Genomic DNA, 17,184 nt, shown 5'->3' on the forward strand with positions numbered 1-17,184 from the left:
CACAGCCCACGTCCCCTCCGGGTGGCTCTGGAGGACACAGGGGTGACACAGAGCTCGCGGCACTGAGCAGACCCAGAGCTGCCAGAGACCATTGCTGCGGCGTCAGGGCACGGTCCTGCCTGCAGGCATTTTCCAGTTGGGTTCCATCCCTGTATGGGGTTTGAGATGCTCTAAGAGGACCCAGGCCACAATGCTCAGATCCATGCCACTGTACCGTTCAGCTTTGGCACCCTGGTGCTGCCGTGGGCGAGCCTGGATGGGGCTGAGGATGCCATCCCCGATGGGCTCAGTGGCCATCCCGAGGGTCTGCCAACCACATCTGTGCCATACATCAGTATGGTCCCAGGTAGAAACAACCAGTGACAAATAGGTGATGGAGAACGGGGATCAGAGGACACCGTGGTGCCACACCGAACAGTGGAACTCTGTTTTACTTTCTAAAAAGAAGCAGCTGCCCAGCAGTAGTACCGGTCCACCGAGGAATAGGAATGGTGGAGCTGTTAATAGCAATCAGGCACAAGAAGTGCTGAATAGCTGTTTCCCTTCTGTATTTGGGGGACCGCCAGATGCTACAGGCCTATCGCGGGACGTGGGAGAAACCCTTTCTGTGCTCCTGGTGCCCAGCACAGCTCTGTGGCTGCGGTAGGGTTGCCCCAGAACCTGGAGTTAGGGTTTTCCGGAGTTATTGCTGGGGTTTCCCCCTATTTTGGGCCACTAAAGGGATGCCTGGAGGAGCCCAGATGTTGGGAACACCGCAGCCCTTATGGGATGATGTTCTATGTGGGTTTGCCCCCAGCAGCTCTGCAGGTTCCCAGTGAGAGTAGCACTCCAACAGAGACCTCGGGAGGGTGCAAAATGAGCAGAGATCCCATAAAGCTGGTGCAAATCCCTATTGCCCCACAAATCACTGCTGGCATTTACCCTTCCCCCCCTGCCCCCTGATAGGGGGCGATCTGCCCTGCTTCCAGCCCAGGGCCATTGAGGTCGGATGTGCATAGCTGGGGATGGGGCAATGCTCTTGGGCAACCCCAAAAAGCAGAGTACCCCCTGTCCCCCATGGCGGAGCACCCAGCCCTTGGGGGGGTGGGAGTGGGAATGCCCACCCCTTGGGGTGCACATGAAGGGCACGCAGCCCCTCGGAGGTGGGCAGTGCATATGGGGGGCCCCCCTGCACCCTTTCTTGGGGAGAGGTTATGAGAAGATGCACGGCCCAATAGGCGGCTATGGGGGAGAGACTGGAAGACAGCTACTTGGGGGATAAGCAGCCCCTGGAGAGAATGCTCATCCCTTGAGGCACCCGTGGGGGCTGCCAATACCCCCTACGGGGTGTGCGTTACCCATCCTTGCAGGGGGCACCTCTGGGGGCCGTGCCCATTCTTGGAGGCGGCAGCTATAGGGCGACGCCGTCAGGTTCGCTATTAGGACGCCCATCCCGCGGGGCACCCGTGCGGAGGCCGCCTACCCTTGGCGGGGGGCAGCCGCGGGCTACGTACGCCTCCTTAGAGGCGGCTGCCGTAGGGCGATGCCGTGGGGCCGGCTGTGGGGATGCCCACCCCGCGCCGCGCCGCTCCGCTCCCCCCCCCTCCCCGCGGCGGGGCCGGGCGGTGCGTTGCGGTGATGGGGGGGGAGTGCGATGGGGGGGAAGGGGGGGGAGAACCCGGCGGGGGGGTTCCGCCGTGTGTGGCCGCCGGCGGCGGGCGCTGCCGTTGCTTAGCAGCGGCGATGGGCGCTGCCGCGGCGGCGGCGGCCAATGGGAGCGGCGGCGGCGGCGCGGCCCCGGCGCCCCCCGCCCCCGCCCTCCCCTTTAGAGGCGCGGCGGGCGGCCGCCGGCCCAGAGCCCTCCGCACCGGCACCGCCGCTCCGCCGCACACCCGCGCCCTCCGCGCCCATGGGGGCCGACGCCGCCTCGCTCGGCCCCACATAACGGGGCTGCGCGCCCCGCACAGCCGCCCCGCCATGCCGGCCGAGCCCCCCCGCTCCGCTCCTCCGCGAGCCGCCGCCGCCGCCCTCCGCAAAGCGCTGCCCGAGGTAAGCGGCGAGCATCGCCCGCTCCGCCCCGCACCGCGCCGTGCGGGTCCCCCCGCTGAGCGCCGCCGCTCCCCGCAGGGCCGCGGGGCCCCGCTGTGGCTGCGGGCCCGCTTCCAGGCGCTGCTCTTCGCGCTGGGCTGCCGGATCCAGCGGCACTGCGGGAAGGTGCTGTTCGTGGGGCTGCTGCTGTTCGGGGCGCTGGCCGTGGGGCTGCGGGTGGCCTCCGTCGAGACGGACATCGAGCACCTCTGGGTGGAAGGTAAGCTGCCTTGCGGGGCGGAGTGTGGGGCTGAGCCCGCGTGGGATCCGCGCACGTGTGCCGGGAGCTGAGCGCGCTCCCACGCGTGTTTGTCTGTTTGCTTTCTCGGTTGGTTGGTTTTATTTTTTCTTTCGCTGTTTTCCCCTCTTTCTCGCGGAGCATCTCCACGTCCCGCCGTCGGGTACGAGGTGCGGAGCGCTGCGGGAGGCTCAGCCCGGAACACATCCCCGCTCCCATCCCTTTGTGCCCCCCGCGGCGCCCGGCCCGCTCCCGTCCCACCGGGGGGGCCCCGCGGGCGCAGCGCCGGGGCAGATGTTGCCGAGCGGAGGGTGTCAGCCATCTTAGCGCGGAGCTGCCTCCTCCCCCACGCCCCGCTCCCTGTGTGGTCCTCGGCTCCTCTTGGATTCGGTTCAACAATAGAAGCAACTTTGCTCTCCCACCCCCTTTTTTTTTTTTTTTTTTTTTTCTTTTTTTTTTTCCCCTTCCTCGGCGCTCGGCTCTCCCGCACAGCCCCCACCTGCTCCCCGCACCCGCGTGGCGCTCCTCCCGCACCGCACCATCCATCCATCCCCCCTTCGCTGCGCGGTGCGGCGGTGCCCGGAGCGCTCCCGCCGTTCCCACTGAGGCCGCGGGGGTCTTCGTGCTTCTTTGAGGCTGCAGCCGGGGGAGGGCTCGCCGCTGTCGTGGGGGAGCGGAACTCGGAGCGTGTTGAGATTGGGAACGAGCCGGGGTGGCGGCGGCGGCGGCGCTGCGTTCGTTCCTTGCGGTGGAGCGCGTCCCGGTGCCGTCGGTGCGGGCTCGGAGCGGTTCGGTGCGTGGGAGCTCCCAGCAGCCCCGCGTGTCAGCTCGCCATCCGTCGCCGCTCCGTGTGTCCGCAGCCGTCCCTGTCCCGAGGCTGTGGGCTGCGTGTCACAGGTGGGCTGCGTGTCACAGGTGCAGGAAGGCACACTGCGTCGTTGCGTCCTGAGTTTTGTTTGCGTGGGTTTTTTTTTTGTGCTTTTTTTTTTTTTTTTGGTGGTTTTTTTTTTTTTGTTTTTTTTTTTTTGTTTTTTTTTTTTTTTTTGGACTGTTGCTGGGATTTCACTGCAGCCTCTTCCCCGGTCGTTATGTGGGGTGGATGCGTTTGTTGCTGTGCTGCCGGATCGCTGTGGGCAGCGTGGGGCTGGCGGAGAGGAGTGACCCCAAAGCGGCCGGAGGTGTGGGATGCTGGGAGCTGGGTTCTGCGCAGAGGCGTCTGCAGGGACGCAGTCTTCCCGTTCTGTGCAGCGCTGAAGGAGCAGAAGGGTGTGTGTGGGGAGTCCCGATCCTGTTGCTGGTGCCCCAGCTCGGGAGTAAGGTAGCTGAGGATCAGTGCCCTTTGGGAGCTGCTGGTACCTTCTCACCTGCCTGCTATGGACAGGTGGTGGATTGCAGCACAGTGATGCACCCAGGCGAGGCCCAGTTGGGACTGTTCCTGTTGCGGGAGGATGTGGATGGAGCTGTGACCTGTGGGGACACAGCATCGCTGTCCCCACAGAGAGATGGATAGGACAGACCTTTGGGGTTGGGGGAGGCTGTGCCCCCCATAGGGGAATTTTGCAGCCTGGGTGCAACCCTGACCGTTGCGTCCCTTATCCTGGCTTAGGGCTGTCTCAGCCCTGTGGGCTGGGAGATGCTGGTGGTGCCTGCAGGGTTGCTGCATGCTCCACATCCCAACTTGGGAGATGGGAAAAGGCCGTGTGTCACCCCATAAATTGGACTCTGCTGTGGAAATGTTCAATTAGGTTCCTCCGAAGCAATTAGCCGCTCGCAGGCTTTGAATCCCTGTCTCGCAGCGAGTGTTGGGTTACCTCGAGACACCTGGCAGCTGTTCCCGGCTCTCCCAGGGCGCTGTGGGGCCGGGGAGGCAGAGCGCTGGGTGGTGAATGGCGCTGCCTGATTTATGGGGCTGAGGGCTGGTTCAAAGGAAGGCCGGGTTAATTCCTAACCGGAACAGCCCCGCGCTCCCACAGCACCAGAGCAGACCCCGTTCCTTTCCCAGAGGGGTCAGGGATACCCTAAATGTGCTGCGGGGCTGAGGGATGGAGGTGGATGTGTGGAACAGGGGTGAAAGGCATTTCCCTCCCTGTTTCCACAAAGATGAGATGATTATTATATATGCATATATACATATATATTTTTTATTTTATTTTTTTCCCCTAGCCTTCCCTTGTGGCTTTCGTCCTTCCCTGACCTCTACCATAGGGTTTGGCACAGGATGCTGTCCCCCCACCCCCAGCACCCAGGGAGATGGCACCCACGGAAGGAGGGGGGGGTTGGCTCCAGGCAGCGGAAAGCCACAATAAAAGCTGAGAGTGGGGATGAAAGGCCCTCCCCACCCTTCTGTGCCCTACGGCAGAGAGAGCTGTGCCTGCAGCCCCGCTTCCCACGCTGCTGTGGGACCCGGGGGGGTGGGGTGGGGGCTGTGTGGTGCCTGGGTGGGCATGGAGAGAGGTGGGTGGTCCTGCTGCTGCCGGGTGGGTTTGGGGGGCAGGAGGTGCCCACATCCCTGCTCTGTGCCCGGGTGGTGGCACTGGTGTCAGTGTGTGGGGTGAGAAGAGGTCTCCATTGCAGCTGTGCGGTCCCTCCTGCATTCTGTCTGGGTCTGGGACCCTCTACCCCATCTGGGCATGGGGTTAGGGTGCAGCCTTGGGACCCCATCCCCGAGTGCTCGGACCTGCACGCTGCTGCTGTGGGGTGCTGGGTCGGTGCTCCCGCTGTCCTAAAATCCAGCCGTGGGCTCTGTGTACTCGCTCTGAGCCAGCCCTACAAGCACCGTTCCCGGGGGCTTGCTGTTCTCGGTTCAGTGGGGGCTGCCTCCGTGTGTTTCCCTTTGGGACGCTGTTGGGAGCTCCCTTTGCCTTCCCCTTTCTTGTTGGTGCGCTCAGCTTTTTTTTTTTTTTTTTTTTTTGGGTCTGGAAACTTTTGCTAATTAACCAAAAAGTCCCGGAGACCTCAGATGGCTGCGGCGATCAGCGTGCGTTCATTTCGCTTTGCTTCTCCACTTACACATTTCTGTTGCCCTGGATGGTTTGGGGGCTTTTCCTTTAAACTCGTCCGTATCCGCGGCGCTCGGAGGGGACTCTGCCCCGTTGGGGAGGGGGCGGCGCGAGGGACCCAGAAGAGGGTTTTATTCTCTGCCTCTCCCTCGGGCCTGGAAAAGTGGTCCGAGTTCAAAAAATTCATTTCTTGCCTGAATGAAGCCAGCAATGTGGAAAAATTTCACCATTCAGCGCGGGATGAATGTATGTTTCAACCACACATTAAGTGACATTAGCAAGCAGTGGAGTGCCTAATGTGGCCATTTTTCACAGCAGCCAACAGAGGGGGTGATTAGCATAATTAGTACAGGCAGCCCCATACATATGGAAATGGCAAATGCCTAAATGCCAACACCAGTGGAAATTTATGTCAATGCTGACAGGAGTCTGAGCGCTGAATGGTCCCCGCCTCAATCCCCGCTCCCCCTTTTCGGGGGTCGCGCTGTCCCCTCAGTCCTGGCCGCGCTGGGAACGGATTTGGGGGTAATAAAGACGTTAATTTGGCTGCGCCATAAACAAAGCCGGCTCTCCATCCGTGGCCTCACACCGGCCCTTTGCTCCTGATTTTTTTTTTTTTTTTTTTTTTTTTTTTTTCTTTCAATTTTTGCATCCCCTGTGCTGGGTTTTGGTAGCAGAACCCTCTCCCTTGCTGCGTTTACTTCGGGAGCGTTCCTATGGGGTCGGAGTGGGGCTGCCACCCCGCGGGGGCACGGGGCCGTGTTGTGACAGGACGGGGCCGCGGGGCTCCTCGGGAGGCCGGGACAGGTAAAAATGGCTCTTTCAGCACGCCCTGAGCGAGACTTCCTCCAGAGCAGCATGGGTCCTTTCACAGCTCCCTAATCCAGCTAATCCGCCCCACAACACTCCCAAGGTGGCCTCTGGCTGCTGCGTGCCTGGCGGCACGGGGATGGCGCGTCCCTTCCCTGCGTGCTGCAGGACCCCCGGCCGTGGGGTTATGTGGGGCAGTGCTCGGGGCGGGTTGGGGGGGGGGGGAATCCTGTACCCCTTGCCCTCTTTTTTGGAAAGGGCTTCATGTATGGATCTGGAGCGGTGATGCGTTGTGTCCATACTATGGTGATGGCACTGCGAGTGCCTCTGGTTGCACAGAGGGGGTGTGGATATGGGGATGCTGTTGGGGGGTGGCTGTTCCTGGAGGAGGGTCTCGGTGTGATATTCCTCATCCGGATGCTGCTCTCTATCTCTGCCCTATAAGGGAGCCCTTTGCTGGTGGTATGGCTGTGGCTGGGGCAGAGCTGTGCCAGACCCTGTGCCACACAGCCCTGGGCCTCTCTTCTGGGGGCTGAGCGAGGATGTGCTCACTGCCTGCTGCCCTGCTCACCTGAGCAGTGACAGCTTCTGGCAGTGCCCACCTGCAGCGTGGTGGTGCCAAAACTGCTGGTGCCCAAGTGTCTACCCACCCTTGGGGATACAGCATGGACCCTGTAGCAGTGCATCTTTTGAGGGGTCGCTGCCTTTCTGCAGTGCTTTCCATTGTCTTCCTCGCTTTTCTCCCCTTTGGCTGTGGCAGTTCAGTGTGGGTCTGTGTTCCCGTGCTGATGTGCCTGTCTGGGGCCTTGGCACGGGGTCTGCTGTCCCCAGACCTTCCAACTGATGTCTAAGGAGGGTGCTTGGACCTGTGGCTCACCATGGTTTGGGGGAAGACACCACCCACGGTAGTTCTTTGGGTTCCTGTTCCCTGTCTGGTCACTCCCTGGGGCACAAACTGGTGCCTCCAGCTGTGGGTGAACCACTGCCGGGCTGTGGGGAGCTTGGAAGGGTGGGTGGCTCAGGCAGGGTGGCCAGGGAGGAGGCAGGGAGGCTCCTGCCCTGCCCTATAATCTAGCAGTGGATGCCATAATTATGGGAGGGCTCCCACAGCACGGCCCATGCGCAAGGCCTCCCGCAGTGCTGGGACCCCTCTAGGCGCCCACTTGGCTACCATGTCCCCCCCATATGTGCCATCACCCCCAGTCTCCGTCCCCATCCCGTGGTACCCAAAGCCCCGTCCATCGCACAGGGGATGCAGCGTGCCCCAGGAGACATCCATCCCTCTAGGGGAGGAGGGTGGGATGCTCATCGCAGTGCTGGGTGTCTGATTGGAACCAGAGGGCCCTTTGCATGAACGAGCTGAGGGCTCCCTTTGTTAATTGGAGTTTTTAAAACAACAACAACAACAACAAAAACCTCCAAAATTTACATCCAGGTCCCCGTAGCCGCGCGCTCATTGTTGCTGTCATGGCGTTCTGGCCCCCTGTGCTCGGTGCGGGGCGTCCTGCTCTGTTCCCAGCCTGGGGACGGCCGTGTGCCCGTTTGAAGTGTCCCTGGCAGCCCGGCGCACGCTGCCGTGTCTTTTCATGTTGCTCTTTGCTTAATTAGGGTGTTGGAATTTGAGGCTTCCTCACTGCCTTTGAAGCTTGCTGACGGCTCGCAGTGCCCTGTTCCAAATTAACACTAATTACAAGGGACGGCTTTTTATTTTCTCTCGATTTTTTTTTTTTTTTTAAATTTTATTTATTTATTTATTTATTTATTTATTTTGTGGAAGGGAGGAGGGGGCATCCTCTATTTTCCCCCTCCTGGGCTGTGGGACCCCATGCCCCCCTTCCAGCACCATCCGCCCATCCATGTGGGTGGCACAACTGAGATCAGAGCAGCGGTGCACCCCCCCCCCCCCCCGCCCCGACCTCCCACCCTGCTGGGAAGGGATGCTTCCCCCCGCGGCACCCTCCCTCCCCATGTCCCCAGCCCTGGGCGCCGACGTCCCCTCTGTCACACGCACACAAAGGCCACAGCCATGCCCCCCCTCACCCCCTCCTCCCATTGCTCCCCCAGTCCTGGCACAACCTCCCTCGCAAATGGCATCTGATGGACACCAGCTGCTCCTCAGCCAGGCCAGGAACAATAAAGGCACCCCCCGCCCAAAAAAGAAGGAAAATATAACAAACAACAACAAAAAAAAGTCAACCCATATAATAAGTCATTAAAAGGGGAAGATTCTGCTGCTTATTTGTGGTCTTGCTCTGGCCTCCTCAGTGCTGGCGGGGGTCCAGGCCTGCCGGGCTCCGGCTTCATGCCCAGGGAGTGTCCTGGTCCCGGCATGGATGAGAACTGCATCCCGGCACCGGGATGTGTGGTGTCCTCAGAGGGTGGCACCAGGCTGGGGGCTTCATCTCGGGTACCCCGTGAGTTGGGAGCTGAGTGCTATGGGGTCTGCAGTGTATGGCTGGAAAAAAAGTCAGAGTGTTCTGCTGGGAAAGTGAGTTGCCGAAACTCTTGTATAGCATTTAAGGATGGCTTCCTGTGCCTTGGAGGTGCCAAAAGGGCCCCCGGTGCCCTTCTGTCCCTCTGTCCGCAGGTGCTCCCAGAGCAGCTCTGTGGGTCAGTCTTCTGCTCCAGGTGGGAGTGGAGGGGATGTGTAACGTTGCCTTCCTGCTGCCCATGGGGATTTTCCAGGAAAGGCAAAGCCAAATGAGCTGGCGGGACAGACGGGATGAATGCGTGCTTTTGGGGTGTGAGCGCATGGAGGTCAGCAGCTGGGAGACCCCCATGGCAAGACGTCCCCTGGGTTTGGTTGCGCTTGGGGACTGTTCACATCCCTAGGTGTCTCTCAGTGGGTGCAGTGCTGAGGCAGAGTGTCTGTGGCCCCAGTGTCATGGTCTCCTCCCATCCCGCAGCGGGCAGCCGTGTCAGCCAGGAGCTCCGCTACACGAAGGAGAAGCTGGGCGAGGAGTCCGTCTACACATCCCAGATGCTGATCCAGACCCCGAAACGCGAAGGAGAGAACATCCTGACGCAGGAGGCCCTGCAGCTCCACCTCGAGGCGGCCTTGGCTGCCAGCAAAGTGCAAGTCTCGCTGTACGGAAAGTGAGTCCTGCTCCAGATGGGGTGTCAGAGACTCCTGCTGTGCCCTGCGTCCCCCTCTCACCCTCCCATGGCACAGAACCCGTCCTCAGATTCTCCTCCTGTTGCAGATCGTGGGATTTGAACAAGATCTGCTACAAGTCAGGAGTCCCCATCATTGAAAATGGAATGATTGAGAGGGTGAGTCCTGAGTGTGGCGCTGAGTGGGTCAGTGGGGGCACTGGTGCCATGGGACTCCCATCCCTGGCCATCTGCCCACTGAGAATGGAGCAGCAAATGGTAAAACCCACCTGCTGGGAGCGTGCAGCTCTCCAGCTGCATGTAGGGCGATTGGAGCCTGGATGGGAGGTGTGGTACAGGCACGTGCACAGGGCGGTGGCACAGTGCATCCCTCCAACCACCGCCACTCTTCCTCCTGCAGATGATCGAGAAGCTGTTCCCCTGTGTGATCCTGACACCGCTGGACTGCTTCTGGGAAGGGGCCAAGCTGCAGGGAGGCTCAGCCTACCTCCCGTGAGTGTATGGGGGACACTAGTGGGGGCCCTGGTGGCACATCCCCGTCACCCCCAGCCCTGGAATGAGGACATGGGGACAGCGAGGTGCAGGTGCATGGGGCTGCTCGCTCCATGCTCGTCTCCCCGCCCTGGGTGCTTTTTGGTGGGGCCTGGGGAGGCCCCCTGCATTCCTTCTGTTTACAGCCGTGTTTGTCCGGGAGAGCCCGGGCAGCCTTGTGCATTGTCAGCAAACGCAGCCCCGCGCTTTCTCATGCTAATGCCGCTCTGAAAGCTGCCCGTTGCCAACCAGATGAAATAGTGGCCTTATTCAGGGATCGGAGGAGGGGGAAGGGGCCTTGGCGTGCCCAGCCAGCACGGGGGGGCGGACTGTTTGGCCCCCCCTTAGACCCTGGGATTGTGCATCCCAGCCTGGCCGGCAGCAAGCGTGGCACCAGTGTCACTGTCTGCGCTGGGACTGGCATCGTCCCTATGCTTGGGGACAAATCAGGGATTCTTGAGGATCTGGATCTGGACAAGGGGTGGCAGCAGGGCACCTCCCCGCAGCGGTACCCATGGGGCAGCCCCGGGACTCTGTCCCCTTTTTAAGGCTCTGAGGGGTGAGCAGGGAGGGAGCTGGGAGAACAAAGCGTGGCAATCTGTGGAAAGACAAAAGGATTTGCCCTGGCTCAGTGAAGCAAGCAGAGCAGATAAAAGGGGCTCTCTTTGGAAGTGGCAGCGGCTCCAGTTGGTATGTGGGAATCTGGAGCACCCGGCTCCGGCCCAGCCAGCCTTCATGAATCATTGGGCTGCACTTCTCCCCAGAGCCCGCACTTGCTCTGGGCTTTCTCTTTCCCTTTTTGCAGCTCTGGATTGGGTTAGTTGGCTTCTTTCAGTCTGTCCTCTCTCAAAGAACTACTGGGGCTGGGAGCCTGGAGCGGAGTCTGGAGCGGAGCATCCTATATAGACAGCAGAAAAGCCCCATTTCCTGAACTCCCATCCTCGCTCCGTACCCCGACCCTATAGCAGACCCCAAAACCTGAGAGTAGAATGGGCCAACATCCCCTCCCCACTCGCTCTATCAAGATGTTATCCGCGGGCAGTAATCGCGCTGACTGCTTGCAGGGAGCGGGGCGCGCGGGGCCGCCTGCCCCCCTTTGTCCCAGCCTAACAGGATCAGGCACGCTGCTTGACTCAGGGCACGGCCCGCTGCGCCGGAGCTCAGGGACGCTGCGGGATGCATCAAGGACCGATGCTTCCCCCCCAGCCCTGCCGTCAGGGATGTCTGGGTGCTGACCCTGTGCAGTGAGGTCTGGGGTGGGGGGTTTCAGCGTCGCCCCGTGCCGCTTTCTCCACAGGGGCCGTCCTGATATCCAGTGGAGCAACTTGGACCCTCTGCAGCTGATGGAGGAGCTGGGGCAGTTCACATCCCTAGAAGGTTTCAAGGAGCTGCTGGATAAGGCTGAAGTGGGGCAGGCTTATATGGAGCGACCCTGCCTGGACCCCCAGGACCCCCAGTGTCCCTCCAGCGCCCCCAACAAGCAGAGCCAGCAGGTGGGTGACAGCCCATTGGGATTGGGGTGCAACCAGGAGGGCTCACCATTCTCTGCCCACGTCTGACACTGCCTTCCCTCCTCCGGCAGAGCCCCGACATCCCGGCGGAGCTCTCTGGGGGCTGCCACGGCTTCTCAAGGAAGTTCATGCGCTGGCAGGAGGAGCTGATTTTGGGTGGCACAACCAAAGACTCCCAGGGCAAGCTGCTAAGGTAAAGGCTGCAGTGCAGGATCACTGGACACAGCATGGGGTCCTGTAGTGGTGGTGTTCTCATCCAGCACCCTAGGGAACACTTTGACAAGGGGAACAGTGCTTTGGAGCGAGGCTGGGGATAAGAGGGACAAATTCTGTGGAACTCTGGGGGGACCCAGGACACAGGGTGCTGCAGCTCTGATCCCAGCAGGATGTGTGTGTCTCTCCAGTGCCGAGGCCCTGCAGACAATGTTCCTTCTCATGAGCCCTCGGCAGCTGTTTGAGCACTTCAAGGATGACTATGAGATCCATGACATCAGCTGGAGTGAGGAGAAGGCAGGTGCTATCCTGGAGGCCTGGCAGAGGAAATTCGTGGAGGTGGGCACCAGGGACAGCTGCCTGAGTCTCACATGGCCATGGGTGCCAGCGCCATGCTTGTGGTCCAACGGGTCCCCAGGCAATGCTCGCCCTCTGTGTCCTGTTATGGGGTGACGTGTCATGGCTCTGTCTAATGGGATGTATGCCCTGCAGCTGGCGCAGGACTCCATCCCACCCAACGCCACACAGAACATCCATGCCTTTTCCACCACCACACTCAACGACATCATGAAGTCCTTCTCTGACGTCAGTGCCATCCGGGTGGCTGGGGGATACCTCCTCATGGTGTGTATACTCCCCTCTGTCCATCTCCTGCTCCATCCCTCCCTGCCCACTGCCTCCTTGTTAACTGCTGTGCTCCTCCAGCTGGCCTATGCCTGTGTCACCATGCTGCGCTGGGACTGCTCCAAGTCACAGGGTGCCGTGGGCCTGGCCGGGGTCCTGCTGGTGGCCCTCTCTGTGGCCTCTGGCTTAGGGCTCTGCTCACTGCTCGGTATCTCCTTCAATGCAGCCACCACGCAGGTAGATGCTGGGGGAAGAGCTGTGGGTCCCCTTGTCCCAACTGGTGGCTGTGTCCCCATGCTGACACTGGCTGCTCTCTGGCAGGTGCTGCCCTTCCTGGCCCTTGGCATTGGTGTGGATGACATGTTCCTCCTGGCTCATGCCTTCACTGAGACCAGCCAGCACATCCCCTTCAAGGTGAGCACTCAGCCCAGCCCTGGGATGCCCCACTGTTCCCCCACGGTCCCTTGTCACTGTGTCCCTCTGTGTCCTGCAGGAGCGGACAGGAGAGTGCCTACGGCGCACGGGGACCAGTGTGGCTCTCACCTCCATCAGCAACATGATTGCCTTCTTCATGGCTGCCCTGGTGCCCATCCCCGCCCTGCGTGCCTTCTCACTCCAGGTATGCTCTGCACCCACTGGGGAGTGGTGACCCATGCTGTGGGGTGGCAAGAGCCTGGTTCTGACATGTCCCTCTGCCCGCAGGCAGCAGTGGTGGTGGTGTTCAACTTCGCCATGGTGCTGTTCATCTTCCCTGCCATACTGAGCCTGGACCTGTATCGGCGGGAGAAGCGCCGCCTCGACATCCTCTGCTGCTTCTACAGGTAGCAGATATCTGCCAGGGATGGACCCTCATGTCCCACCCAAAACAGCCCCATGGGCAGCCCTGCTCATTTCCTCACCACCTCCTCCTTCCTCTTCCCACAGCCCTTGCTCCTCACGGGTCATCCAGATCCAACCCCAGGAGTTGGCCGATGCCAACGACAACCATGCCTCCCACCCGTCCCCCTACGGCCATCCCGGCGTGGCCACCAGCACTCAGATCACCACCACCGTGCAGGCCTTCACCCAGTGCGACCCCTCGGGCCACCACATCGTCACCGTCCTGCCACCCACCTCCCAGGTGTGCACCTCACCCGCCGTGCTGCTGCCGCCTGCCGACCCGTTGGGCTCGCAGGTCTTCACCCCCTCCAGCTCCACGCGGGACCTGCTGGCCCAGCTGGACGAGGCTAAGGGCGGGCGCGAGTGCGTGCCGCTGCCCTTGTGCCGCTGGAGCCTCTCCGACTTTGCCCGTGAGAAGTATGCCCCGCTCCTGCTGCGGACCCAGACCAAGGTGAAGTTGGGTGGGGGTGTGAGGTTGTGTGATGCAGCATGGTAGAGTGAGACGTTGGTTGACCTGTTGTCCCTACAGGTGGTGGTGGTGGTCCTCTTCTTGGCACTGTTGGGACTGAGCCTCTACGGCACCACCATGGTGCATGACGGACTCTACCTGACAGACATTGTGCCACGGGACACCAAGGCTCACGCCTTCATCTCAGCCCAGTTCAAGTATTTCTCCTTCTACAACATGTTCATCGTCACCAAGGGTGGCTTCCACTACCCGGGTGCCCAGGCCGCCCTTCTCAGCCTGCACCAAGCCTTCAGCACTGTCAAGTACGTGGTGCGTGAGGGCAACCATGACCTGCCCAAGATGTGGCTCCACTACTTCCAGGACTGGCTGCGAGGTAAGGGGCATCCCCAGAGCTTCCACCCCAACCTTTATGCCACGAAATACCTTCCCAAATGCATTGCATCCTCTGGAGCCCCAGTGGGTGGGAGGATCCCATGGTGTCCCCAGGGTGCCCCCAGGGATGCTCACCCCATGCTTTGTCCCTAGGGCTCCAGGCCACCTTCGACAGGGACTGGCAAGCCGGCCGCATCACCCATGATAGCTATCGCAATGGCTCTGAGGACGGGGCACTAGCCTACAAGCTCCTCATCCAGACTGGCAACAAGAAGGAGCCATTCAACTTCAACCAGGTGCTTGGGGATAGAGCTGGGGATGGAGCAGTGGGGCTGGGGATGGAGCAGTGGGGCTGTATCCTGAGCTGTGCCCACCACTCTTCTAACCGCCATCCCTGCCACCCCCATAGTTGACCACACGGCGGTTGGTGGATGAGAATGGCATCATCCCCCCAGACACCTTCTACATCTGCCTGACGGTGTGGGCCAGCAACGACCCCCTGGGCTTCGCTGCCTCTCAGGCCAACTTCTACCCACCGCCGCCTGAGTGGATCCATGACAAGTACGACACTACGGGCGAGAACCTGCGAAGTGAGTGAGCGCCTAGGGAGGTCCCCGTGGCCCCAAGCATCCCCTGGCATGGGGACGCTGCTCCCTGCCCCTTGAGAAACCCCCAGCATCTTTCATCGCATGGGCATCCCGTGATGGAGATGTATCCTGCATCTTCTTGCTCTGCACTCTCTTTGCCCTACACCCCAAGCATCACTCTGTACCCCCAACTCCTTGTCCCTAGCCTTGTGATACTCATAGAATCATAGAGTGGAATCATTAACGTTGGAAAAGACCTCAGAGGTCATTCAGTCCAACTGTCCACCTACCACCAATATTGCCCACTGACCATGTCCCTCAGTGCCACATCTCTATGGTTCTTGAACACCTGCAGGGACAGTGACCCCACCACCTGCCTGGGCAATGCCCAGCTACTCGAGTGTGCCCAGGCACATATCTTGACTGCATTCATGTGAAGTTGATTTCCTCCGTGCTACCCTATGCTCTCCTCCTCAGTCCCAGCAGCCCAGCCACTGGAGTTCGCCCAGTTCCCCTTCTACCTGAGTGGGCTGCGTCGCACAGCCGACTTCGTCGAGGCAATTGAGAGCGTGCGGGCCATCTGCCAGGAGGCGGCCCAGCGCCATGGCGTGCTGAGCTACCCCAGCGGCTACCCCTTCCTCTTCTGGGAGCAATACATCGGCCTGCGCCACTGGTTCCTGTTGGCCATCAGCATCCTGCTGGCCTGCACCTTTCTCGTCTGCGCCCTGCTGCTGCTCAACCCCTGGACGGCCGGTATCATCGTGAGTGTGTGCCCCCAGTACCTGCTTCTTGGGGATGGATGCCCATATGGAGGTGGCGGTGGGTGGAGGACACCTGTAGCGGGAATCGGGAATAAAATCATAGAATCATTGAGGTTGGAAAAGACCACTAAGATCATCTAGTCCAACCATCAACCCATCCCCACCATGCCTACTCAACACGCCACTCAGTGCCACATCTACCCTGATTTGTAAGGATATTCCTTGTGAAGGGGGTGGAGAGCATCACCCAATAGATGGCAAAAGAGACACCCCAAATTGAGCAGAAAGGGACAATAGGTTGAGGACACAATCATCCTATTATGGTTGGGTTGGGCATGGCGTGCACTGGAGCACCCCCTCGCTGACCCCTCTGCTCCCAGGTCTCCATCCTGGCCATGATGGCGGTGGAACTGTTCGGCATTATGGGGCTGATGGGCATCAAGCTGAGTGCCATTCCTGTGGTCATCCTCATCGCTTCAGTTGGCATCGGCGTGGAGTTCACTGTCCACGTGGCCCTGGTGAGCAATGGTAGACCCCTGCCTGTCCATGGGGCACCCCGATTCCACCCCTGGACCCAGTGTCCCCCTCACCCCATCAGGATGAGCCCTCCGTAATCCTCCCACCTTCCGCAGGGCTTCCTTACGGCAGTTGGGAGCAGGAACGTGCGCTCAGCTGCCGCCTTGGAGCACACCTTTGCCCCTGTGATGGACGGTGCCGTCTCTACCCTCCTGGGCGTCCTCATGTTGGCCAGCTCTGAATTCGACTTCATCATGAGGTGAGGGCTGGGCACCCCATCCGGCAGTGCTGGGTCACAGTGGGGCTGGGGGGGGCAGTGAGCCCACTCAGCCCTCTGCCCACCTACCTGCAGGTACTTCTTTGCGGTGCTCACCATCCTGACGCTCCTGGGGCTGCTCAATGGGCTGGTGCTGCTGCCTGTCCTGCTATCAGTCATCGGGCCACCCTCCGAGGTATGACTCCCATCCCATGCCCACCTGTCCTAATACCCCATTGCTCTGTGCCCTACCTTCGCCCTACATCCATCCCTGCCTAGCCCAGTCCTGATGTCATCCCACACACACCTACCTCAGCCTTCCCCTCACCTAAGCCTCACTCTTGCTTTTTACTCTATTCCTTCTTTGCCCCATATCCAGTTGTCCCATCCCTGCTTGACCCCATCTCTGTGTGTCTCTGACACCCCTTACACTATCTCCTCTCTCCCCAGGCATCTCCTGTGGATAACGGCCCCCGTCTGCCCCCAGCAGAGCCAGTGCCCCCGTGCCTAGGCCCTGGGGGTCTGTACATCCGCCGTGCCCCCGCCTGGCCCGCTGCCTTCACTGATACCTCAGACACAGAGTGCTATGGCGACGGTGTGGGACCAGGCAGCCCCCAGGGACCCTTCATTGTGCCCCCTGCCCCGGCACACATTCTGCTGGAGGCTGGCAAGGACCCCAGCTTTCCCCGCATCACTGTGAGTGTCTCCATGTGTCTGTGTGGTGGTCGGATGGAGCCGAGGGGCGGAGACGGATGGAGCCGAGGGGCGGAGACGTGGGGGTTGGCAGGGTGGTGCCAGAGGGATGCTCAGCCACCCCCACCGTGCTCCTCCTTAGGTGCTGAAGCCCTACAAGGACAGCCCGGAGGTCCAGGGGAAGAAGGAGCAGCCCGTCCCCCAGCCTGCAGCTTCACTGCCTTTCGGGGAGCCGTGCCCCACACTGGCTAGAGACTACCCTCACCCCACAGCACTGCCTCGGCCGGGTCAGCCCTGCTCCTCCAGCGCCTGGCCAGCCCCTCGGGCCCCCCTGCCAGCCTACAGCACCCACCTGCAGGGCCCCGCTGGCAGCTACACCACAGTCACAGCCACTGCTTCGGTGACGGTGGCCCTGCACCCCACGCTGCCTGGCTCCTACCCCAGCTTTGGCACCGAAACGGACAGTGTGGAGGAGCCCAGCACCGTGCCTGACTCCTTTGAGATGCAAAGCCTGGGACGCCACGGGGCAGGCACCCGGCGCTAG

General features: G+C 60.9%; 1 protein-coding gene across 1 annotated transcript; it reads left to right on the forward strand.

The window, feature by feature from the left end:
- Positions 1 to 1,722: 1,722 nt before the first annotated feature.
- PTCH2 (patched 2) lies at positions 1,723 to 17,184 on the forward strand (the record flags this gene model as incomplete). Its single annotated transcript, XM_079536435.1, has 22 exons — positions 1,723 to 2,287; positions 9,021 to 9,210; positions 9,318 to 9,387; positions 9,629 to 9,720; positions 11,057 to 11,252; positions 11,342 to 11,463; positions 11,675 to 11,822; positions 11,976 to 12,107; positions 12,189 to 12,344; positions 12,429 to 12,521; positions 12,601 to 12,726; positions 12,810 to 12,928; positions 13,032 to 13,437; positions 13,516 to 13,828; positions 13,981 to 14,123; positions 14,237 to 14,417; positions 14,892 to 15,175; positions 15,556 to 15,693; positions 15,808 to 15,950; positions 16,044 to 16,143; positions 16,398 to 16,643; positions 16,783 to 17,184. 22 exons carry the CDS (start codon positions 1,723 to 1,725, stop codon positions 17,182 to 17,184), a joined length of 4,365 nt encoding a protein of 1,454 aa, XP_079392561.1.

This window comes from Tetrao urogallus (genome assembly GCF_951394365.1).
Source record: "Tetrao urogallus genome assembly, chromosome: 5".
NCBI lineage: Eukaryota > Metazoa > Chordata > Aves > Galliformes > Phasianidae > Tetrao > Tetrao urogallus.